This window comes from Mycteria americana, chromosome 3, assembly GCF_035582795.1.
Source record: "Mycteria americana isolate JAX WOST 10 ecotype Jacksonville Zoo and Gardens chromosome 3, USCA_MyAme_1.0, whole genome shotgun sequence".
Taxonomy (NCBI): Eukaryota; Metazoa; Chordata; class Aves; order Ciconiiformes; family Ciconiidae; genus Mycteria; species Mycteria americana.
The window spans coordinates 61,869,811-61,895,817 of record NC_134367.1 but is presented as its reverse complement, the minus strand read 5'-3'; the positions used below and the strand labels follow the sequence as shown (position 1 = coordinate 61,895,817).

Below are 26,007 nucleotides of genomic sequence, written 5' to 3'. Positions count from 1 at the left end.
ATGCACATGGCTTCATTTTTGACTGTTATAACTTCTTTTGCAGTTTTCACTGTTTAACTGAACTTTTTCAGAACTTTCTCACAATGAAGAGAAACAAAGCTTATAAGCATTTTCTTTTGGATAAATGAAAAATATATGGGGCAGAAAAGAACATGCATGATTTTATAGTAAGATGCACTCTGGTGACAATGTACAGTGACAACACACAGAAACACAAAACCAATGACATGTACTGATATGGTATGATTTTTCTTACACTTCTGTAGGTGAGGTGAGAGTGTGTGCAGACGTTTGTTTTCCCAGAGCAGAAACATTCCTCACAGCCTTTGGGATTATTTTGCTGCAGATTGAAGAAACCTGGTTTGCAACGATCACAGTTTTCTCCTTCAACATGTTCCTGGAAATGCACATTAGAATATTACTTCAGTTGTCATAGATTAGAACTTGAGATCACCAGCTTTATACTCTGCAGGAGAGTAAAAATGCAGGACTATAAAGACATTTATAGCAAAGACTATTCTTATTTGTGAATATTAGTAGCAAATCCTCTACACAATAAAAGTTACTATGGCTGCATGTAAATTACTGAACACAGAATTTAGACATTATAAGATTTTTAATTTTTCTTCTACATGAATGGACATACCTGATTTCAGGGAATAGTCTAATTTACCTCCTTCACACTTAAGAGTGTCAGAGGGGAAGGAAGTATGGGACACAATGTTACAGCCTCAACAACTGTAGTTTGTACGTATGGCTGATAAAATCTGTGCATGCCCAATTGATGCAAACTACAGTTACATAGTACTAGTTGTACCAATCATTCAGCATATCAGTTTTTCAGTGATCTATCATTAATAGCTGAATTCAGGCTAAATCCAAGTGTTGAAAGGGCTGCATTTCTTCTTGCCATAACTACATGTGTTTGCCAGCCATGCAGCCAGGTCTGCAAACTCTTCCCCTGCAGAAAGCCAGGCACTAAACATACATGAAGAATTCGAAACTTAGCATTGGTCATCACATTTTTCAGAGAAAGCTTATGTTGTGCATTAAGTCCTGCTAGCTTACACAATAAATCAATTTGTCCTATAGGCAAAGATAAAACTAGCTTTTCTACGAGGAGTATGTTGCAAAAGGCTTACGCTATGGTGCTGACTTAGTAATTCAATATTTTTCCCAAGATAGCCCAGAAAAGTCTTTCCCTTTCAAAAGTGTTATATACAGTCTCTTTAATCCTGGAGACAGTGCTCTATGGTATGCACACAGGCCCAAATTGTTGGCTCCACTTCAGCAGAGAATGAACACATTATAAAAAGCCTGCCCACGCTGTGTAGTCTATGATTGCTTGCAATACACAGCTCTGAAGTAAGTTCACCAAAAGCCATTTGAGAGCTTCCTGGTTAAGATCTAGCAAAGATGGTAAAAGCAGGGCAAAGCACGTGGAGGTATGGGGAGAAAGGACAGCACACATGGATTAAGAGAAAATAGGGACAATGAGGAGGAAGGGGTAAGGACAGGTAAAGAAGGAGATAAAATGAAAATGTAAATAGGTTTTCACTATTAATTATACAGTAACAACATGTGTAGCAAATACATGTTAGAGCATAGAGCTAGATAGAGCATCTTTGCTCTATCTCTGTTGCTGTGCTGTATCTACGCTCCCCTTCAACAACATCATATACTCCGTTCAACAAACCAAAAATCTCTTTAATATAACTCAAGACTATCAGTCAATTACTTTTAACTTCAACATCTCATTAATTTAAAGAATGGTATTTTTATATTTTCACCAGCAATCTCAGGATTAATCAAGGCATATTATTGCCATAGGTACACTGAAATCATGCAGCTACTCATGCTTCACATGAAAAATAATGTGGGTAACATTTGGGAACTCGCAGGAACCCCAATGGTCTCAATTCTACTATTTCTAGAATTATGAACTACTAACTAGAATTATGAACACTGGTCCCAAAAGTTTCAGACCTTGCTGATGTGCTTAGTGTGTGCAGAGTGGGAAGGGTAAAATAGAAAAAGAGAGCTGCAAAGCAAAAATATGTGTTTAAATGAAAAGTTGTCCTACTCTGCAGTCACAAGCATGTCATCAGCAAGTAAAACCTGTATAATTCTATTAAGTAGGCAGCAAATTCAGTGAATAATAGATATATAAAACTCGAAGTTGGAAAGGACATCTGACCTATCCTTCAGCCAATGAAGCAATGTTTCTACATTTATTTCTGAATACTGTATTCAGTCCAGTTTTAAATGATGCAAAAATGAGACTTTGACCATATACCTTCAGAAAGCTCTCTGAGATAATTGGTGATAAAACAGGCATTTATATTTGTCCCTCACCTTTCTGTACTTTAGTTTACTCTGGCTAATGTGGTAAAGATGACAATCTAATGCCCACTTTGTTGCATTTTGCTGCTTACAGTTAGAAGTGGTTTTCAGCAGTCAATTTCCTTTACAAGAAAACTATCTTTAGTAAATTTAGAGCTCATATGTAATTGAAAGATGTGATTAAAAGAAGGAAAGCATTTTTCCTAAGACCTGCTATTAACTTGTCCAGACATCCCACTTCATTCTTCATATGGAGCATAACTAATCTGATGATTTCAGTGTCCCTTTGACCATAATCTGCTTTGATTTGAATTTGAAGATTGCTAGTGAAAATAAACGTGTGTGTATCTGCATCTCAACTATCTGCAAAGGGTATAATTTTTCTCCCACAACCACTTAAAAAGGGATTAGAGGAGCAGAAAGGAGACAAAGGATGAACAGAGAGGAAAAACTATATAGTGTGGACTCTCTGGGATAAGAACAATTATCTCTATTCCGTATTTGTTCGTTTTGGTCTGATTGTACTAACAGGTCAGTTTGGCATTACACAAATAATGTCATAATAAGAAGAATCATTCAGCAGTGGTTATCTTGTATTTCACATACGACATCTTCATGAAAGGTCCTTTTCAAGCTGGAATATAGCAAAAGCGCCCCTTTTCCAATCTTTTAGACTTGATAGCTAAGGAATTAGAACTGTGATATGGATAGATTTTATTTCTGACAGAGAGCATGTGACTGTTACATAAAGTGAGGATCAGGTTAATTCTCTGAGTAGATTTTAGTGCTATTCAGCTGTCACACCAGAGCTTTAAGTGTGTATGCAGCATGAGCTGATAGATTGAAGTATTTTTGTGTACATTCTTGTATTTAAGGGTGTAATGTAAGCATTTTTAAGTTCACATTTGTGACTAATTCTGTTAATTAAATGCTGGAAGGAAACTCCCACAAGTACAACACAGAAAAATTGACCCACAGTACAGTAAATTGTCCTTTGGGCCTATTCATGGTCAGTTACTAAACTGTGACTTACAGAGCACCACCATTTCTAAAGAATTTCTGGTAACTAGGTATTTTATAAGAAGTGGATGCATGTGTTTTTAGAAGTTTTTTATTTCAATATAATATCGATATATAATTTGCTGGAGGTACGTGAAGGCACACGGAGAAAATAATTCTTAAATTTTCTTCCTAGAAATTAAGAAATTCATCCTACAGAAAGGATGGATTTTTTTTTTAAATATGTTAGAGATTTCTAAACAAGCATCCCAAGGCAAGAAAGAATGCTCTCAGTTTGGAGCTTAGCAAGAAAAGAGAATTTTCAAAACAAATGATTCACAGGCTTCTTAAGTATCTGCAGATTCTAAGGACTTGGCAGCACGCTCCTAGGTACCTATGTTAATTACAGTGAGTACTGAGATGACACAAGACAATCTAAGACTTTACAGGGCCAAGAACAAGTGTTCTATGAGAAGTGACTAACATAAATACTAACACAGCTAGGTGTTATGATAGAAGACCATTAATCTCAATCTTTCAATACCATTAGTATCTTCCTATGGCTCAGAAGAATTTGACGTCCATACCTTGCAGATGCAGGGACCTATGCAAGGGTCAACATTCACGCTGCCTTTCAGTGAGCAGTCGCAGGGCAGGCACTCAGGATATCCTATATAACCCAAGGCACATCTATTGCAGCTCTCTCCTGCATAGCCAGTCTTGCAGTGACAGAAACCAGGCAACATATCTATGGGAAGAGGGAGAAAACATTAGACATATTTGATTTATCATTATTATTATTATTATCAGATATGTGTGTTAGAGTCCTCAAAGCAACACCTTTGGTAGGTGTAACACAAGGGCTTTTGCTGTGGGTCAGACCATACGTCTATTTAACTCAGTATCCTGTCTGAGAGAGGCTAGAACAAAGCATGTAAGAATAGAGCAAGTATGTAGTGATTTGAATTCTGAGCTTCCAGAAATCCGCATATTAGAGATCTTCTAAAGTGAAACTTATCCCTACTTCCCTGCATCTAACAGTCCCTGAAAAACTCCTCTTCCACTAATTCACCTAATCGCCTTTGAACATGCTTTTACTTTCAGAATCCATAAAGCTCCCTAGCAGTAAGATCCACATTTAGCCATGTGTAGTGTGAAAGAAAACACTGGTGTGTGTTAAACCTGTATTTATTGCCCTCTAATTCTTGTATCGTAGAAAACAGCAAGTAACCATTCCCTACTCACTTTCTCCATGTCATCTGTGATTTCAATATACCTGTATCATAGCCCACATGACATTTTTATTTTGTACGACAAAAACTCCTAAGCCTATTTAGTATCTCTTTACACAGAAACTGCTTTGTATGGCTGAAAATCTCTATTGTCCTTCTCTGCACTGTTTCCAGTTCTAATAAATTATTTAAGGAGAAGGGAGTACACAGAGTGCCCTATAAACATTTTGATGATTTTTTTCAGGTTTGTTTTTTAAACATCAGTAATATTTCCTAAGGCTCTGTTGACCTTTTTGACTACTGCTGAGCCAGCACTGAGCTGATACATCCAGGGTACAGTCCAAGGTAATTCTAAGAGTTGTTTCACAACTAGTAGTGCCTAATTCAGAAATTGCTGTGATCGATGTCCAAGTAGAACTACTTTTTCTCCATGTTCTACTTTTCCTTTAATTGCTACAGAAATTCATCAGTTATTTTACTACCCAGCCACTGACTATCTTGAGATCTTTTCCGAACATTTTGCAGTTCTTTCATTTTTCTATGCTGAAAGATTTTGTACTTGCTAACTTTGTCACCTTCCTACTCATCCCTTTTCCAGGTTAAATATGAATATTTTCAACAGTTCATATTGATCATCACTGTGGAAATGGTCCACTTATTCTTTTAACCAAGTACTAATCCATGAAAGAACCCTTCCTCCTTATTCTATCACACTTTTTTTCATGGTCTTTGGTGAAGGATCTTGTTGAAACTTTTTGATAATCAAAATACAGTATTAATCAAGTCAGCCTTTGTTCACATGTTCACTGAATCCTTCAAACAGATTCATAAGGCACACTGTCCTCTACAAAAAAAACTGATCTTGAGTTTTGCCCATTTTTGCCACAGTTCAGAAATCGTATAAATCATTTATTGTAGTTCTACTGATTTGGTTGGTACAGAAACCAGACCTTCTGATTTTAGTTTCCTGGAACCCTCTGCCTTTCTTTTACAAATTGGATAAACAGTTTCTATTTATGTAATATTAATGTCAGTTTTTAAAAGTATTATAAACTATATTTAATGCTTCAAGCAACTCCATTTTCAACTACATCCAGAAGCCATGGATAAATACGATATACGCCTGATGAATTTTTATTCTTCTTTTATCAGCTTGCTCTAAACCTGACACTTGTGTTTGAGACAGTTCTTCTGACTTGTCCCCATGAACAAAGACTCCCAAGTGGGAAATTCCCTGAGCTCTTCTATTCACGGATACAAAGAATTAATCTAGCTTTTCTGCTGTGTCCTTTTCTTTCTTGAGATCTCCGGTTATAACTTGATTACACCTTAATCATATTTAACTCCTACTGAATTTGAATCTCTAGCAGTCTTTTTGATTCTGATTTATCTGAAGAAGTACTTCTTAGCAACATTTAAGCATTTAGCAAATTATTACTTAAAATATGTGTACGTGTTATTAAGAGTATGACTTTCCAGAATCTGTCACAATTTATGTCCTTTTCTATTATCCTCAATTGGATACAACTGCTTTTTCAGGGAGCTTCTTTTTATTGTTTAAATAGATTTTTTTTTTCTAGCTTAATTGCCTGCTTGAATCATTTTGAACTAGAGGAATACATCTTCTCTGAATGTCTAATATACAGCCTATAAACCCTATGCTTGCCACTAGCAATCTTGGATTGTTCATTTTGCTTTTCTTTTTAAAGGTTTCCTTGTTTTGATTAAGTCGTTTTTTACGGAGGCCTTCTCATTCCTACAAGAATGTTGAATTTGACTGCCCTTCAAGAGGAGAGTTTTAAACCAGTTCTTCATGCATAAATCCAGAGGTGCTTCTCTTTTTATGGTTTCTCTAACTAGCTGTTTGAAGAAGCAGTCACCTACAGGAGTTTTAAATTATATTATCTGTTAATCTATACAGAGATGAAATTCAATCTGTCTTCTCCAACCTTGCAGCCTCTTTGATCTCCTGTAGCACATCATATTGACTGTCACCTTCCTGATCTGTCCTAATTATATACAGAATTTCAGTGCATGAAATTTCTGTGTTACTTACTATCATGAAACCATGTGCTCCATGGGTTTTGATGCCTCTGGCCCAGCTGATTCTCAAATTTCCGAGTCACCCTCCTCTCAACTAGCCACTGGTGCGGCCCCACAGCACAGCAGGCCTCAGGCTCTTTTGTAATCTGGGTCAATGCATCCTAGCCAGCCAATCTTGTCTTACCAGAGAAACTTCTGTTCCTTCCAGATGAAAATACCCTGCTATACACCAGGGTTCAGCAGTAAAAGACACAGGCAAGTCTAACTCTTTAGAAGTGAGCCAGTCTTATTTGAAAGTTTCAAGAACTCATTCTTAGGTCCCACGAGTTAAGTCTCAGCAAACTCAAATTCAATTAAATGTCTCAGTATGGAACAACTCCCAAATACTGATTTAAATCTATAGTCTCTTCTCCACTGCCTGGTCAGTCCACTTTTTTAGTTCCCCATCAAGACCCTTCCCTTCTCCTGCTCTTTCCTTTCTCTGCAGTTATGGAGGAGCAACCAGGATTGGAAACTCCACTGCCACCAGCCCAGCAATCCCCTTTCTTATGCACTATACACAGTAGCGGATAACCGTCAGCCTACCATCTGTCAAGAGACCTCACACTCTACAATAGAGAGGAAGGCGTAGAGACTACTAACTGTCATATATTCTTCCAGCTCTTACACTTGTTGACACAGTTAGTCTGTATATTTTATTTGGCTCACTGCCTTCTTCCATTTACAGCACTTGCAAGATTGTATTACACAGCATGTAAAGTCCTGTCAGTGTCCCATTGGTTATCTTTGACCAGGCTTCTGTAGTGTATATGTAGCCCATATTACGTCAACAGCCTAATTACATTTCGATTTATGACAGATGTTACAGGTCTATCTTTTGTTGTTGTTGTAATGAACTAACATTTCAGCAGAAGCACATCTTTTGCTTTCAGTCTATTACTTCATAAGCCTTGTTTGAATGGGGCTTTATTTGTTGAAGCTGTTATTCCCTGTTTTCTACCTGAATATTGTCAGTGTCTGTCCTATCTTTCAGTGTACAGAGGCTTTGAAAGTTCATCCTAGAGTATGAGTCATCTTGAAATATGAGTTTTATCAGTCAGTTTTCTCCCAGCCTACCAGCCTTCCAAAACTGCACACAAAAAAAATGCATGCAAAAGCACGCACCAGACCCTTGCAAAAACCTGCGGTCCCAGGACTGGCCTCTGCCATTTTCACTCCTGTTCAACAGTGTATAAATTCCAAAAACAATCTCATGGAAGTCAGTAGGACTGCTTGCTGAGCAAAGTACTATGAAGCCTGAATAAAGATGGAGATGTCTGGACCTTATTTATCCTACAATGTCTGAGAAAGTTTTTCAGCAAAAATAAACCTCTGTCATTGGGATTATATTGTACGTAACAAGGCAATAGGGAAAAAACTTCGCTGCATGATAGTATGCAGAGAAGACTGAGTCACAAAACTGTGCCAGTTTCCAAACCTCACAGCTCTTGCAGGTGCTTAAAAGCCAAGTAAAATGGCTATTTGTTAAAATCTAGCCACTACAGCTTGGAACAAGAGTACTGATTCACTAAGAAAGCCTAATTACTGCAGTACAGAGTAGTTCTTAATGTATAGGCTCCACCTTTGCTTCTGTATGGACAATTGCAAGTGATCGCAATACCAGTGATGGTCAAGTTGACCTATTATTAGGATGGATTAGAGATAGGTGAACAAGTTCAGTTTTAAAATTCTCACCTTCCAGTTACAAAACGTAGAGACATTTTCATCAGTTTATTTTTTCAATACCACAGTTTGCAAACATACTGTAATGTATAAGTTTCTGGCTCTATCTTTTCTATATTGCTTATGAACATATCAATATGCTATGAAAGAATATTTGAAAAGCATTCTTCAAGATTCAAAACCAAAAATACACTATACATGCTAGAATAATAATATTTCGTTTCAGAATGCTGAGTGAAACGTGGGGACAAAGTTATACTAGGCTGATCAAAATGGAATTGTACATGCTTAATATACAAAAATACATCTTTTTCTCCTGAAACAATGCCTGGCCAATTATAAAGCAACTCCTTCATGCCCTTCCCTTATCTACTGAAACCTGATGATGACTACAGGATGCAGTCATTTAAATCCTCTTGTTGCACTTCATCGATGTACTAGTTATTATGGTATTTGCTGCAATTTTCCATTTTAATTGTTGCTTACCTACAGTATTCAAGCACACAGAGAATGTACAGCCTCCAGCTTTATTCTCCTTGAGAAGTGTTCACGGTGACTTTATATCCCCAGTGATTTTCCTTATTATCATATTTCCATTTTAGTTTAATGTTTTTAATCTTCCCGACTCATTTGCTTACCACACATTTAAGAAGCATATTCCCATCTTACACCAAGCAAACAATTTATCCTTAAACAACCAGCCAGCAAACTCGGAGATGTATTTCAACCTACCCAGTGTGTATTCATTCTGGTTCACAGATGAACAGATAGATTCCTTCAGACAGATCATGCTTTCCAGCCTTTCCTTTATGAAGGCTCCCCAATGCTTCAAACCCAACTGCTGCCCAGGGTGAGCAGTGTACAGTAAAAAGAATTTTATCAGGGTATTGAATGTAAATTTGAGGAAAAAAAGAAGTTAAAAGTGATCAGCTTTTGGGATAGTTTTATGCTAAAAATTATATCCAGACCTGATTCTAACACAACCTCTTCCATTACCACAAAAATCTTTCCTTAAAAAAAATACCAAAAAGGCTTTTTCTTTCAACTAGCATTATTGTGTCTTTTCTGTTGAAAAAGACGTTACAGTCACAAGTCTGGCCTGCTGGTCCAAACGCTATAATCAAACATAATGTGCAAGAAGTAAACAGTTTTCCTAATGTGTTGGAACCTTATTTAGTACAACAAGAAGTAAAGAAAAGCAAATAAACAGAAAGAACAAGGAGCAAAGAACAGGACCGTTGTAGGCAGAATGGCTACAAAGCCCAGTTATGTGTAGAGCTGACTTATTTTTGTTCTTGTGGTCTTAAAATAGGTAGATAAAATAAGATAAATATCAGAACTGTCCTCTAGCCACTCTCTAGACAGTGCAAACTGTCCACTTCTCACTGGACTCCTAGGACTGGGCAGGACACAGACAACTGGTTTCAGGAACAAATGCATGGAGTACTTTGCGAAGGGAATTCTGTATATGATGGCTGTTACCTAAATAACAATTGTTGCGCTTGTCATATATGAGACAAAGTAGTTTAAACACACAGAATAACCTCTACAGTAAATATGTTGGAAAAAGGAGACATCAATGGGTTTAAAAAGCAATAAAGGAAAAAAATCACTTCAGGTGTTACAAACAGCAGATTCAACAGAGATTAAGAATACTCTAATGTGTTCAAAAGCAACAGGCCTCTAACCAATTGCAGCCAAATGAATTAAGTTTCAGGAAGATCAGGAGAAGCTGGTTACAGTCAAGACAGAAAATGATGAGAGTTTTAATTTTGTGAAGAGAACAACAGAACTCTCTGGTTCCCGGGACTGGAGGAACCGCTGAGATATGAAACTTGTTTGAATGCCTGGGGCTAGATGAGCAGGGCTGGCCGCTTGCCAATAAAAGTAAAAGGAGGCGAAACAGATAGAGGTAATGCAATTTTGGATATGTTATCTTCAAGATGGCGGCATGACACATTTCTTGATTTATTAGAAAGACACAGTTAACGATCTTTAGATTAGATGGATGGAGACAATAGAGAAAAAGCAAGAAAGGAAAGGAGGAGTCCAAACAGGAGCTTTATTCTCTTCCTAGAGAGGGCCAGAGAAGAGGCAAGAGAAGAATTTACCAGAAAGAAGATCAGAGGATTAAAAAGGCAGAAGGAGATGCAGGAAGCAAGGTGTTAAAAGCACAGTACCACCCGTCAGATTCAGAAAGTGTAAGGAGATTTAGAAAGCAACTATGAGATGGTTTAGATCTGTTCAATGCTCAGAGGCAAGAATAAGACATTATGGAGGGCTCCTAATGACACTATTTCTGACAACCAAACAAGATGGAAAAATGTCTGTATCTTTTTGCTTCCCTCTTCCCATAAGAGAAGCGCTGACAGCCTATTAACTGCCTTTCAGCTGCCAGGCCCCTGGAGAATGACCCGCACCCGTGGCCAGCACGGGAGGTGTGAAAAGACAGACTGCAGCGGTAACAGATAGGAACCCAGAGACCAAGCAGCTGCGTAACGCACAAGTGGAACATTGGCATTTCTTCGCATTAATCATTCTTCCATCTCAAAATCACAGTCTCCGTATTTTACAAAAGCACTGAATGTCAGTAGTGGCAAATGTTTGAATAAAAGTTGTCCTGTTTAATAGTATGAGAGGTTTCTTTGTTGTATTACGTTTGTCACCTGTAACCTGTACACCCTCACCCCCAGGTTTGGTACAGGCATCGCACAATCTTGCTGTGTTTTTTCCAGCTTTGGGATTCATCCTCTCTTCTGCTTTTACTGCCTCTCCTATCAACCTGTGTGATACATGGCACTGGGTGTCCGTGTGTCTCAAGTTGCGCCAGGGTAGGTTTAGATTGGATATTAGGAAATTTTACTTCACCGAAAGGGTTATCAAGCATTGGAACAGGCTGCCCAGGGAAGCGGTTGAGTCGCCATCCCTGGAGGTATTTAAAAGACGTTTGGATGAGGTGCTTAGGGACATGGTACAGTGGTGGTCTTGGTAGTGTTAGGTTTATGGTTGGACTCGATGATCTTAAAGGTCTTTTCCAACCTATACGATTCTGTGATTCTGATTCTGTGATTCTGTGCCCAGGCTGGCAGCGGGGGCTGCAGGGCGGCCTCTGTGAGGAGAGGCCGGGGCTGCCCCGTGCCGGTTCCAGCCGGCTCCGACGGACCCACGGCAGGGCAGGGCTGAGCCCCGCAGCCAGATGGGTCAGAGGAGGTCAGAGGAGAAGGAGAGGGAGGAGGTGCTCCAGGCGCCGGAGCAGAGATTCCCCTCCAGCCCCTGGAGGAGACCATGGTGGCGCAGATATCCACACTGCACACCATGGAGGACCCCATGAAGAAACAGGTGGATATTTCCTGAAAGAACACCCATGGTGGAGCAGATTTTTTTCCTAAAGGACGGCAGCCCGTGGGAAGGACCCACGCTGGAGCCGGGGAAAAGTGTGAGGAGAAAGGAGCGTCAGAGAGGAACCATTATGGACCACAACCCCCATGCCCCATCCCCCTGCACCACCTGTGGTAGCGGGGGAGGAGGTAGAGGAGCCAGGAATGAAGGAGTGAGGTTGAGTCTGGGAAAAAAAAAAAGGACGTGGGGGAAGGTGTTTTTTTAATTTTTGTCTTTGTTTATCACTATCTGAATCTATTTCAATTGGCATGAAGTTAAATTAATTTTCCCCAACTCGAGTCCGTTTTGCCCATGACAGCAACTGGTAAGCAATCTCCTGGTCTCTACCTCGACCTGTGAGCTGCTTCATTTTACTTTCTCCCCCTGTCCTGCTGAGAAGGGCAGTGACAGAGCGGCTGGGTGGGCAGTTGCAGCTGCCCAGGGTCAATCCACCATATATACCACTGTGACAGTGATCAGTATCATTTTATTGAACTGAGATATTCAGTACGTGGTTGTTACAGTAGATTTTACACCTCTGGGCCCTGTATTTGCATCTCTGCTATGCTGCTTTTATGTTCCATTGATCTCTATTTCAAAAAAGATCGCTACAACATCTCTTGTCGATAGATTGTAATTAGCCCAATTAAAACATCCCTTAAGAAATGACCTTGAGTTTTGTTGTTATCTTCCTACAGTATTTTCAGAAGTTTGTCAACAAAAGAACCATAAAAATATGGCAATCCACTGTTTCCAAAGCACAAGGAAGCAGTTTGTTGTCTATTTGAAGACAGCTTTTACAGAGCTATGGTAAACAGCTTGCAATTCTACATTAATAATATAGATGGCAGATAAATATGACACCTTTCAAACAGATTTTTTTCTAGGTTTCAAACGGAAATATGCTTAGAGAGGAAAAGAGATTAAAACATTATGCCTGTACTAGTTTTAATCTCTGCTGTAAAAGAAGCTCTTTAAAACCAAAATTCTCCAATATATTCCATGGGGAATACTTTTCCAAACATACCCAAGTTTGCAAGCCATGAATCTGAAAGAAGCCTCAGCAAATTTGGCAATGTAAAATCTGAGTTTCCAAATAAAAGTATCATAAGAATGCAGGTGGATTATTGTTCGCATGAGTAAACTTTAAAAATGTTGTTTGGTTTTTTTTAAGAGTTATCAGAAATGTGTTTCAGCTTTTCTTTGACCATTGCTAAACTTAAGCTTTAACATCACTGTCTTTTAGGGATCTTACCTCCTTTTGCATGTTTCTCATCTTTGACACAGGTATCATGTAAAGACCCATTTGGATCACAGGAACACGGCTGACATGGATCTGGGCTATCTGGCAATACCTATAAAACAAAGGGATTACAAAACAAAATCTTACCTTTAATAACTGGAAACTTTTATTTCCTTCTTAAACAAAAAGCAGGAGAGAACAACTTATGCATAGGTAGCTTGCACTTTAACAAAAATGAGATGGTTGCCAAACTTAGCCCATGCAGTCTAGGCATTAAAGTTACATTTTGGATTTTTATTTAGAAACTTGTAAGCGATTTCATGAAAATATGTTTTCAACTAAAAAAACAGGTGTAGAGATAATAACAGACCCTTGTATAATTAAAATCAGTAAATGTTAAGCATTCACTACCTAATGTTAAATGTAAATGTTAATCATTTTAAGCATTCACTACCTAAAGTAATATTGACAAATAGTTCAGTTGGTCTGGTCAATATGATTCAAAAAACTAACTAAAGTTAGTTAGTCAGTAACTGAACCAAAAGGGTAAGTGAAGAAAAGTGAACATTAGACAATGGAACAATTTCCTTTTGTTCTTGAAAAGGTTACCTCAACCAAACTAAAACCTTAGTCTAATATCACACTGGGAATATAAAGTAGAAGTTCTCCGTCAACTAGGTATATACATATACTATAGATACACTATACACACACATATATAAAAAATCCCTATTAGTTGGATGATAACCTGATTCAGGGGAAAAAATCAAGTGCCTTGCAGTATATCTTTTCTCACGCTTTAAGGCTAAAACCAGTATATCCGGGAGAATGTAATTATTGTTATTTGCTGATGTTTTCTGTGTGTGAGGATTGAAAACCAATCAGACTAAAGGCCATGATTTACCAAACCGAAACTCTACAGACAAAATATCAGGAATTTAAGCACACACTAAATGTGTAGCTGTCTAACACACAGGCACAGCCCATATTCTCAATACAACCTAATATAAGATTCATCTCCTGACAGCTTCAACTTAGATGAAAATACAGACTTACATGATGAAACACAAAAACCAATTCCCACTGCACTGAAAATGACGGGCATTCATGAGACACTATAGAATTTCAGTGGTTATTAATTCTACATTACATTTAAAAAATAAAAATTACAGACTCCCTTTCTCCAATATCAAATATAGCAATATTTCTTTGATCTTTGATGACAAATCCTGAAATTCATTACTGAGGCAAAAGTTCTGTTTACAGCACCACATCCTCCTTTAAATTAAATTGAAATACAAGCTGGAGGCCCTGACCTCATGTGCATTCCTTCATATCAACACAATTCACGTTCATATTTCTGTGAGCGTTAACTTTACAGATTTCCAGCTGTGAAAAGCAACGGCTACACTGTCAGAATTAGAAGTTAACCTGCATAAAATGGCAGTCCAAACTGTGTCATCTCTTTTTAATAACTTAACTCCCCATGCTGAGGTGATGGTTTGAACACCGAGCTTTACAGTGAAGCGAGAGCAGAACATGCGTTTACCCCTTTAGGTCTGAAGTAACCGTCGACGCAGGTCTCGCAGTTTATGCCACCGGTGTGGCTCGTACAATTCACACACACTCCGCCCCCAATGTATTCTCCATGGATGTTCAAACTCTGATTTCTGTCTGCAACATCCTGATCATAGTAACACTCCTCAGTCTTCCCGTGACAGTTGCATGCTAAAAGAGAAGGAACTATGTTAGCGAACACTTTCTGGCTGGAGATGCCACACTGTCACTGAGGTATTAAAAAGAGTCGTTCAACATTTTACCAGCAGAATGGTATGAGTAAATTAAAATAATTTCCATGACAGCTGAAAGACATCCTAAAACCACTTGATTTGCACACATGCATATAAGAACTGGGTCAGAACAAAGAGATTCCCAAGCTTAAAACTTTAGATATTCAGATTTGAACTCTTAGGCTTCAGGTCCACATGCAGGAGAGCTAATCTAATAATCTGTTGCTGTGAAAATGAGGTAGCTCTCTCTCTCCCTTCCCCTGTGGTATTAAAACATTCATTTCCTCATAAAGAGAAATTCAAAGCTCGTCAACATTGTAGGGAGTCATCCTCTTCACATCTGAACCAGATACCAGGGAACTGCTTCCATTATGAAAGTACAACAATTCACTGAGGGCTGAACAGGGCATAAGAAGTGTCTCTTAAAAATCAAACATGAAAATAAATGTACCCTGATTTCATTCCAGAATGCATTCCCAGTACAGACAGTCCCTACTGAAACAAAGCCCTCTGTGACCAAAGTTTACAAGACACAAATAAGCAATTACTACTTTTAATATGGGGATATGTGTTTATTTTTATTTATTTTTAACCACTCATGATAAAACCATAGCTGCAATCCTACAACTGAATAAACACTTACACGTAATGGAGCACTAGATTTTACTATGTTCAGAAATATAAGTGGTATGTGACCTTTGGAAGTAAGATGTTAAAGTTCAATGATAACTATCCTTATTACAGTAAATCTGAAAATAAAATTCCCACCCTGCGGGAAGATGATATTTCAAGGTATGTTTTCATTCCATGTTGGAAAACTAGATACATTGTTTTTTCCATTAAAAAAATCGGAAACTCAAATTGCATTTTGATCGTGTAAAAATGTTTTGTTTCAGCAGGTCTGAACATTATAATATATAAAAGTGGCATCTATACAAAAATCATGCCATTAAAAGTTTAATATAATGAAAAATCGTAGAAAAGATTTTTTATTTATCAGGATACAGTCTTGTTATTTTATCAAAACAAAACCACCATAATTATAAAAATTAAACAAGTCAAAATGAGTTTTTATACAGTATTCCACCAATATCAGCACATTACACTAAAATATTCTGGGTTCAATAAAACCATGATTCTACATGTAATTTCTCTGTTAACTTTTTTGAGCCAGTTTAAATAAGTGCACAACAACTGATTCATAAATAAATGTGGTTAGAAATAAAATTAATTACAAAATCATGTAGGACCCGATTTCAGTTTTCACCAGCAGTTACAATAAACCTTCTCTTCTGTACCGCTTTCAACTTACGTTCACATTCATGCTTAACCAGGAAAGTGCCAGCATGCCAAGGCTTTTGATTGAAACCAGGACAACACCGATCACATGTCTCTCCGCATGTGTTGTGCTCACACTGACAGACAGATTTCTAATTTAAAAGAAAAACAAATATTTACACAATGTGATGACTTGAAGAATCTGTCCATCTACATAATCTGCATTCCAGTTCAACTTATGAAAACATTAACATTAAGAATGGCTCTACTCTGTAATTCCTCTGTTTATTCGTTTTTATTCATTTACGAATCCTGCATTCACCAAGTGAGACACAAAAGAGTGTGTTCAACTTCTATAGCTCTTTTTAAGAAAACAGCCACGATGCAAAGGAACATAGTTGGCCAGAGAATCGAAGGAGAATCTAAGAATGCAGGAGAATTTAATTCCAACTGGCTGAAGAAAGGAGGATGGGAGAATGAAAGTTCCCCAATGCAGCAAATAAGCTAAAGGCTGGTAGCCCTCGATACAGCTTCACATTACAGGAAAACTGCTCTGATAGCTAGCTTACGCTAGAAGGAGTGAGCCATTCTCCACCCTTCCCTTAGATGCAGCAATCCTGCAGCTGCAGGGTGAAATCAGTTCTGTTGGCTGATCCAATAAAAATTGGCTTTTCTTTTAACTTTAGCATTATTTTTTTACTGGATGAGTCAACTCATCATGTAACCTTCTAACTGCATAACTAATTCTATGTGAGGGATAGCAGGAGTTTTTAAACTAATAAGAGATGAGAGCAGGTCCAGCTTTTCAGTCACTTTTCAATTCCTCAGCAGATCACCTTAGTCCCAGCATGAAAATACTGCTGTAGGGAACATCCAAACTCTCTGAGCCACAGAAGCAGCTTGGAAAAGATAAAAGAAACTGTAGTTTGGAGAAATGAGGAGCAAAAATTGCCTTCCCAATAGTTATTCAGTGGAGGGGATTCTCTGTGGTCCTTGTGAAGCCACTCAAGGTCAAAGCAGCAAGCTGACCTGGAGAAATTCTATGGCTCACAGGACAAAGCATAAATCTTGCAAAACAAGGTTAAGTTAAGGAATGCTTCAGAAAAGCAAGGCAGTACATTCAAGCAAGTTTATTCTTTGTAATGCTAGGGGAAAGATTCACTGTGCTAACAACTACAGTCATGATGTTTATAAGCCAAAGCCCACCTATTTTGGTATGGCTCTGTCTAAAGAGTATCCCTGGAGAGCTAAACCAAATACTCCAAATCTCTTATGGCTGGAGTTGTTTCACTTTATTTTTTATACTGGTTAGACAACAAATACATATTTGTCATCCTGCAAAACAAGACGCTACACTTGTCAAAATGCCTTTATTTTATCTAGTAGCCAAACTATCTGAACTGAAGTATGTATTAATCGCAATAACAGCACTTATTTTCTGAGGTAGGCCCAGTTCTAACAGATGGCACTGACACAATGCTGCAGTTTGATAACTAAGGCCATCTGAAACAATAGTTCAACACTTGCTATACACATCATCACAGAAAAGGCTTAGAAGGATTAAACCAAGGAGTTTGTAAAATTTTTACAAGGATCCATGGACAATGCTTAGAACCGTAAATGCATTCTCTCTAAGATTTCTTCCAGTTTGGTTTTTTTAATCAGTTCCTACACAATGGCTTAATGTCATATACAAACAAGATTTTCTGTTAAATCCTACAAAGCTCCTACTTAAGTAAATAGTATATGAAGAGATCCCACATTGTGGCACATTAGTAATACAAGTAGATTGGAAATTCTGTATTAGGGATAATGTGTGCATAGATTTGGACCATGAGTAACAAATTATATTTCTCTATTTCAATTATGTTGGTTATGTGTTTATTAATAGCACATAAAGAAAGCTACAAGTTGGAAGAAATTACAAACAGCTCATGATTTTCTAGACTAGCTTGACTGATCACTCAATTAATATTTCCCACATAATAAATGCGCCATTCTAGAGCCATTATTTGTTTGCATGTATCAATGAAACACTTGACAGTCATTTAGGAAACACCTTGATTAATATCAACAAGGAAAAGAAAGACTGACTGTTAGTGCTCATCTCTACAGCTACATAACATAACCCAAATTTCTGTTGTTCCAAGGAAACTTTCAATATGGACTGAATTATTTGAAACCTATTCTTTCATTTCAGACAAAGCCTCCACTGAACTTGTATGAATGTTTATTATTCTGGTTGCCAGCACTATTTCAGCCTGGCACTGCTTCTGACTGTTCTTCTAGGTGAAAAAGAGACATAAATTCACAGAACTCTGAGGAATATCAAGATTTTTTTCTCATGTTCCACCCTACGAATAAGGCACATTAAAAAAAAAAATAAAAGGAAAAATACATACATTGGTCACTGGATCCAGTGGACAAGCCTTCGCATGGCCTGAACATATACACATGCCTCCAACAGAGATATCTTTTATAGAATAGTAATACTGTAAGACAAAACAGAAATTGAATTGCTAAGTGGATTGTAAAATGCAGGTGCCAAACTACAGAATTCATTTCTGGTGACAAAACTGTCAGGTCCTCTTTTATTTCTTTTTTGATCTATTACAAATATAGCAGACAGTGTAATCCAAGCTGCATCTTGATCAACAGATTCAGGCTTAGTGAAAGAAAGGGTATAAATTGGCACAGTTCCATTTGTTTGAAGTCACAACAGCCATCTCAATTTATCCACAGCACGCACCAAACACCAGCATAGGAAAAGTCTATATGCACACTGGATAATGAGAAGTCAAATGCTATAGAATTTATTCCCTTCAGAAAAACTGAAAAGGAAAAGCTGTGATGATGTGGAGAAGAGAGGCTAGAACACTAAAGAAAGCTAAGAAACACCTTTGTTCACCTTAGCTGGGTCTTACTCAGGCATTCACTGGAATGAATGTGGAAATTCACTGGAATTTCACTGGAATTCAGTGGAAAGAACTGTTTTTCATTATTGGCCTTCTGAATGACTATGGAATAGTCTTCATTATTGAGATTTAAATAACTTTTGACCTGTTGCTCTGCCATTTGACCATTTCTATTTTTTCTTTCATGGGGATTAATAGCCCTAACCAGAAAGAAGGATGGAAAGTTATTTATACTCATGTATTATGACATCTGTGAAAAGTTAATCTCACATGCCATCTTGTCCATTTTCACCTGCTTTGGTGAGGGTCCTGTAACATCCTAACAATCGGCTAATCAAAACAAACATGCTATTTGCAAATTTTGCTGTTTCTGTGTTCAACCTCTTTTTCAGATCATTAATAAATATATCAAACAAAATAGGAACTCATATAATTCACAGTTAACCTTCTACCACACAGAAAATGTATCATTTATGGCTATCCTTTGTTTCCTGTTTTGCAGAACAGTGGCTTGTCTAATGTCTTCTATAGGGAAAGCCAAACAAGGATGGCAAGTTTCAGTTCCTCCTTGTTCCTTTGAGCACAGCCTCATGGAGATACAATACAGAAGTTATTGTTCTTTGTTGGTTTGAGAAATCTGTGGATTGTCCTGCAATAGGTTTTCATGAGTATACAGTGATTTTTAACGTGTGAATTGGGTTCTTATCTAGATTCAGTTTCGTGTTCCTGATCACTTAGAATCAGATTATTAAATTTGCACCCAGTTTCCAGGATTAGTGAGGCTGCAATAACTGCACTCAACTGGAAGGTTTCTGGGTTTGTAATACAAAACAGAATGGCACATTCTAACCTTTCAGAAATAGCCAGCACTTTACATATTTGGAGGAAGAAATGGAAACCAGAAATGTGGAACAGAAGAAGCAAATTTTCTTTGCAGTTATCTACCATTGATAAATGGTGTTAATTAAAACAAAGAATAACCAAACTCCCCCTTCATAGCAGGTCTTACTATAGTGGCAACCTAAAAAAATAAAAAAAAAAGATGAAAAATAAGATGATCAACAGAAAGAGAAAGTGAGCAGAAAGAAAAAATGTGGAAAGGTATACATCCCCCAAAACAGCTTTTAAGAATGCTTAGTAGAAAAATCAGAGGAAAAATAGAATAACACACAACATTTGAGCAGTGGGAAAACAGGGAGATGCGGCATAGGAAGAAAGTACAGACTGCAGAAAGAAGAAATCAGGGCGTGCACACACAAGGAACAGTGGTGAAGACAGGGGTATGGTGTGAGTTTGAGTGCTGCATCCCTTCTTTTAAGCTAAAGCACAATGTAGAATTTTTAGTGTGAGCAACAATCATATAATAATGCTAAAATTGCTGCATTCAGGCACTACTACTAGTTATAGTACCGCTAGTAGAAATTCTACTCAAAGGAAGTGTTGAAGGAATGTTAAAGGTAGCAAATGATTGAGCAGCAGAAGAGGCAAGAGGACATTATCTAACAGCAACCACTTGCCAGTTACCTGCATCCGAATGTTTACAGCCAAAGGAGCTGTGTGCTTATCTCAATAAGCATGTTATGTATGTTAATAACACTATTAAGCAGAAAAGATACAATTGTTACTTCTGCTATAGAGAAGTTAGCAAAATACTGTGAAGAGGGAATCCTCTAAAACTAGAATTTTGACAGATAACAATGGGTACTCGTTGTCTCCCAAAATTTCCTCTGGCAAACAAAGGCAGGTACAGCATTTACAAGTGTAAGAGAACTTCTACACATGCATTTCTACTGTCTTGCCAGAACTTACCCTCCTGGTAACAATGGGATCAATTTCATTTGGATCTTTGTGTGCGAACATCATTAAATCAGCATTTAGTGTCCGTATCCTCTGGAATCTCAGGCGAATAAAGCGAGCAGAGGTGAATTCTAGTAATACTCGTGAAGGATCATCAGCACTAGGCCGTCCGTTAATTAGAGAAGTGTGAATCTGAAGACAGATTTATTAAAGCAATAAGGAATTAGATTAAAGCAATGCTGCCATGATTATGCCAACAAATATCATTAAAGGCACTGTGTGAATGCCTTTGTAAAGGTAAAATACCTTCTTTCTTTAGAAAGCAGATTTCCCCACAAAAATACTCCACGGACTCACAGACTCCAGGTATGGAGAGGCTTTACAATAAAAACATTTTGAGCAAAGGAAAGTCATCAGCTACAGAAAGACTGCAACCCAAACTGCATACATGTACCAAGGCCCTACAATAATGTCCATGCCGCAGGCAACTCATTTCTCCTCCTCTAGTCTGAAATGGGTATTTTCAAGTTATCGAACAACCAAAGGGCTCAAAAATTTTGAGTTAAAGGAACGGATACTTGGAATGGGACTCAGAATTCAACAGGGACCAGTCTGTACCTCTTAGAGCGGGCATCATCAAAAGAACTTTTGAAGTAGTTTTTTTCTATAGCCAGGATAAGGTAACTTGTAAATACTGAAAACTAAAACAGCTCGATGAGACTAAATAAGCATTCATAAGCATCTCCCCTTTCCCACTGTCTCTTTGCACAATACATCATTTCCTTTGAATCTTGTTCTCAGCAAGTTGAAGCCATTTCCTGGGTTGCAACTGTTTTTACCTGGTCCCTAAGGAAAGTCTTTACCATCTCTGAGAACTCTGTTCAGCATTTGTTTTTCCAAAAATGGTACCAATCTCTGCTTACACTGTGGTTTCTGTAAAGATTGGCCCCCTTTCTCTGCCTGCCCTATCCTAAACTCTAGAAGTCTTCTAGATAAGCGTGCTCTGTGGCTCTTTCATAAAGAGACTCTCTGACCCCAATTGCAGCAGCAAGGGCAATGCAACAAAAATAAGCACTCTTCTTCCCCTCCTGCCTTTTTAGCCGATCATGGCATACATTAGCTGTGAAGCAACAAAATAAAACAGATGGGCTGCTACAGAATTGTTCTTGGAAAAGGCCTACAAGAAAAAGAACGTCAGGTATAGCAAAATATTGTTAATGAGCACCTAGGGGGAGGGAGGAAAGAAACCATTAATTTTCCTGTATTCTGAAGTGTTAAATTTTAATTGGGGCATTTTTATTACAGGCTGGTACACTGAAAGAATGTTCAGATACTGAGCCAAACGTGCGCAACATTACAATGAATAAGAGAATTATTCATTCTTTGCAATGAAGATGTTTTGCACCTTACCTTAGTGCTCTGAGTGAGAGGTCAGGCCACACAGCCATTTTCTGTCATTGAAGACGATCACATTACCACTGTTTTAGGCAAACAGCTGCACTCAGAATGCCAGCTGGCACTTACTCAGCAGTGGCTGCCTCACGCCGAGGAAAGAGACAGCAAATCTACTGCTCCCAGCAAAGCAGTAGCTCTTCCTTTCCTCGAGTTTTCGCAGGCAGTGGATAGAAGGCTTATTGAACAACTGCTGTCTTGCACTGGCCATGTGATACTAACTTATTTTCACTACCAACAGGGAAACCCTAAACCTCATCACGCCCAGCATCCTCCTCCATTGTTTCCACTGGTACACAAAATCACTGGGAGCCACTCTGCCAGGAGCAACCGTCAGTCATATCTTGCCTAAGTATGAATCAGCACCTCTAGGCTTCTGCCATGTTATCTCAGGAATAGGTGATATTGCTACCTCCTCCTGAGATCATAACAACACTCTCACTTTGAGCTCTGACTCAATTTTGCTCCTGACTACAAGTAATTAAATTAAAGGAGACAGTTGGCTGGAAACGAACAGAATTAAAATGCTATGAAAAAGACAGGGTACAAACAAAAGGTTATAATAAAAACCCCAGAGAAAGCAAGGAGGAGCTCCTGAATGAGAAACGTTTGGCTATAAGCAGGACAAAAACACATGACCAGAGAGAGAAAACTGCTCAAGGCCTCGGTGAAAAGAGAGAGAAGAACATGTGTGGAGAGCAAACTTCAAAAGAAGCCTGGAGGTGGTGGCAATAGGTCCAGTGGAAATTGATAGATCTTTCCAAAAGAAGCAAGATTTTAGTAAGAACACATGCCTAAAGACTTCTTTGCATAATATTTACCTGTGAGCAAGGAAATACATTTCTTTTGAGTGTTTTTTTCACACCATCACCCCCTTCCTTTAAACAGGATCCAAGAGATTTCTTTCTTACAGGCATCAAACATTGATGGGTTATGGTTTAGAGCAGTGGAATACTAAAGACTGAACTTTGATATTCCAGAGATAAAGAAGAAATATATCTAAAGTAGTGCTGAAAACATCCTCTAGCTCACCCTGAAACAGCAACAGCACCGTGGCTATAAGCAGCATGGCAGTCTATCTCATCAAAAAGACAAAAAATTAAGCTCTTGGGGGTGGGGGGAGAAAGATGCAGGTAAAAGCCCATGTATCAGAACAAGCAAGTGCCCACAGAGAGTTCAGAGTATGAATCACAGGCACAGCTTGACACCAAATGACACAGCTGACAAATAGCAGTCACATCTTTTGATTTATATTGTTTAAAAAAGAACAAATGTAGTCTTAAGACACCATTTGGGAAAAAAACCACTACCTTGGAGTGATAGTTTTACAGAATTAAAATGTAAATTAACAAAATAAAACAAGAGGCATCCTTTTCAGAATAGACCCCCTTTTTAAAAGGTTTCATGGATCTATCTGCCAGCAGCACATCTATTTAGCAAGGCTAAGCTAGTAGAGATGATGACTTCTATTTATATTGTCTTTCATGCTTGTGTTAAATGTTTCACAATTTCATTTTAAAACAACAAACAAATAATTTCTCATAATTACTGAAATGCAGCTATGTCCTGTGTGAAATGTGGCACCTGTTCAAACATGTACACCAAAATGACCCTGAGATTAGGAAATTAAAACTGGGTAGTTTTATCAAAATGAATCTGAAGGGAAAATTTTACACAGGCAAAATTAATTACTCTAAATTATTTCTCCTCCTCTCAACATCTGTGATGAAATCATTAATTTCTCCCTAGAAACATTTAGAATCAACTTGAAGAGTGTCCAATGAAGTTGTTCCTACTCCTTGAAAAGAGAATAAGGAAGAAACTAAGAGTACTTTGGGAACATCTGTCATTAATCAGGAAGAAACAGTCAGAATTTTAAATAACTTTTTTTAAAGAAGTTTAAGTAGAAATCAGACTGACTTACAATATTTTCAACATGACTCTCACAATGAGACATCACTGTGTTTTTCCAGAACACACTTTCTCTTTTCATCTCCCTCCACAGTCTTGCACCTAATTGTAAGACACTGTTCGCATGATAGCACATTTTCAGTCAAGACACTAACATGGCCCCTACCCTCCAAATATTTGAATCAGATTTGAAAACTGTGCCAGTGAACACAGTCCTCAATATCCGTCTACCTTTATGTCATCCAAGATCCAGGATCATCACAGTACTTCATATATAGCTCCGAGAACTTCATATATAGCCCTGAGTCCTGTAAAGACTAGCTCCATTTTCACACAGGCAACTAAGGCACCGATGTCCTGCACTAGCTGGACACGTACTGTCGTATGAGCCACACCGGAGTTCTATAGCAGAGCTAAGATCCAAAGCTGAGTCTACCAGGAAAATAGTAATACTTTCATCCACCCATTGGGCTGCTATAATGTGGATAATTCAAGTCCCCATGAGGGAACAATCTCAAATTTTGCTCAGGTTTTATGGACAACTTTTATTTACCCATTCCAAGATTGAGGTAATGACCATTTTGGATTCTAAATGAAAGCTATGTAGATTTCAACCCTAGAAAATTTTTCCTTAACAAGGAATTTTCCCAGGATTACATTCCAAGAAATCGGATATTTGGGAAAAATGAGCGTTTCCTTACAAAACATCTAAATGTTATCACAATGAAAGCCAAATTCTCATTTTGTAAAATAATTTTGAACAGTATCTGTCAACCAGGTCAATAGTCAGAACTATTCAAGCAAAAGGGTATGATGACCTTTTCCAGTAGCTGCATTAGCAACTGTATGTTCAAAAAAGATTATATCACAGAATCACAGAATGGTTGAGGTTGGAAGGGACCTCCAGGGTCATCTGATCCAACACCCCTGGCTCAAGCAGGGCAACCTAGAGCCAGTTGCCCAGGACCATGTCCAGACGTTTTTCTAATATCTCCAAGGATGGAGACTCCACAACCTCCCTGGGCAACCTGTGTCAGTGCTCGGTCACCCTCACAGTAAGAAAGTGTTTCCTGATGTTTAGATGGAACCTCCTGTATTTCAGTTTGTGTCCACTGCCACCTGTCCTGTCACTGGGCACCACTGAGCAGAGCCTGGCTCTGTCCTCTTTGCACCCTCCCTTCAGGTATTTATACACATTGATGAGATCCCCCCTGAGCCTTCTCTTCTCCAGGCTGACCAGTGCCAGCTCTCCCAGCTTTTCCTCATGGAAGAGATGCTCCAATCCCTCCATCATCTTTGTGGGCCTTCACTGGACTCTCTCCAGTACGTCCATGTCTCTCTTGTACTGAGGACCCCAGAACTGGACCCAGCACTCCAGGTGTGGCCTCACCAGTGCTGAATAGAGGGGATCACCTCCCTTGACCTGCTGGCAATACTTTGTCTAATGCTGCCCAGGGTACCATTAACCTTTGCCACAGGGACACATTGCTAGCTCATGTTCAAATTCGTGTCCACCAGGACGCCTGAATCCTTTTCTGCCAAGCTGCTTTCCAGCTGGGTGGCTCCCAGCATATGCTGGTGCCTGGGGTTGTTCCTTCCCAGGTGCAGGACTTTGCACTTCTCCTCGTTGAACTTCATGGGGTTCCTGTCGACCCATTTCTCCAGCCTGTAGAGGTCCCTCTGCATGGCAGCACGACTCTCTGGCGTTATCAGCCACTCCTCCCAGTTTGGTGTAATCAGCAAACTTGCTGAGGTACACTCTGCCCCATCATCCAAATCATGAATGAAGATGTTAAACAGGATTGGACCCAGTAGTATATATTCTAGTTTAGTTACCAAGTTACCTATCTTCTGGATTCAGTTTGGAACCAAAACTTCTAACAGTTATTGAAAAAATGCATACC

The 26,007-nt window shown here is 38.5% G+C and overlaps 1 protein-coding gene across 1 annotated transcript in view; it reads right to left on the bottom strand.

Moving 5' to 3' along the window:
* Positions 1-26,007, bottom strand: part of LAMA2 (laminin subunit alpha 2) — a 388,353-nt gene that overhangs the window by 219,227 nt on the left and 143,119 nt on the right. The window contains exons 5-11 of the mRNA XM_075497163.1: positions 20,753-20,932; positions 18,431-18,520; positions 16,063-16,180; positions 14,510-14,688; positions 12,973-13,072; positions 3,930-4,090; positions 257-397 (exon numbers count right to left, since the gene is read on the bottom strand). Coding sequence (XP_075353278.1) covers positions 257-397; positions 3,930-4,090; positions 12,973-13,072; positions 14,510-14,688; positions 16,063-16,180; positions 18,431-18,520; positions 20,753-20,932 — 969 coding nt within the window. The remainder of the gene's footprint in view (positions 1-256; positions 398-3,929; positions 4,091-12,972; positions 13,073-14,509; positions 14,689-16,062; positions 16,181-18,430; positions 18,521-20,752; positions 20,933-26,007) is intronic.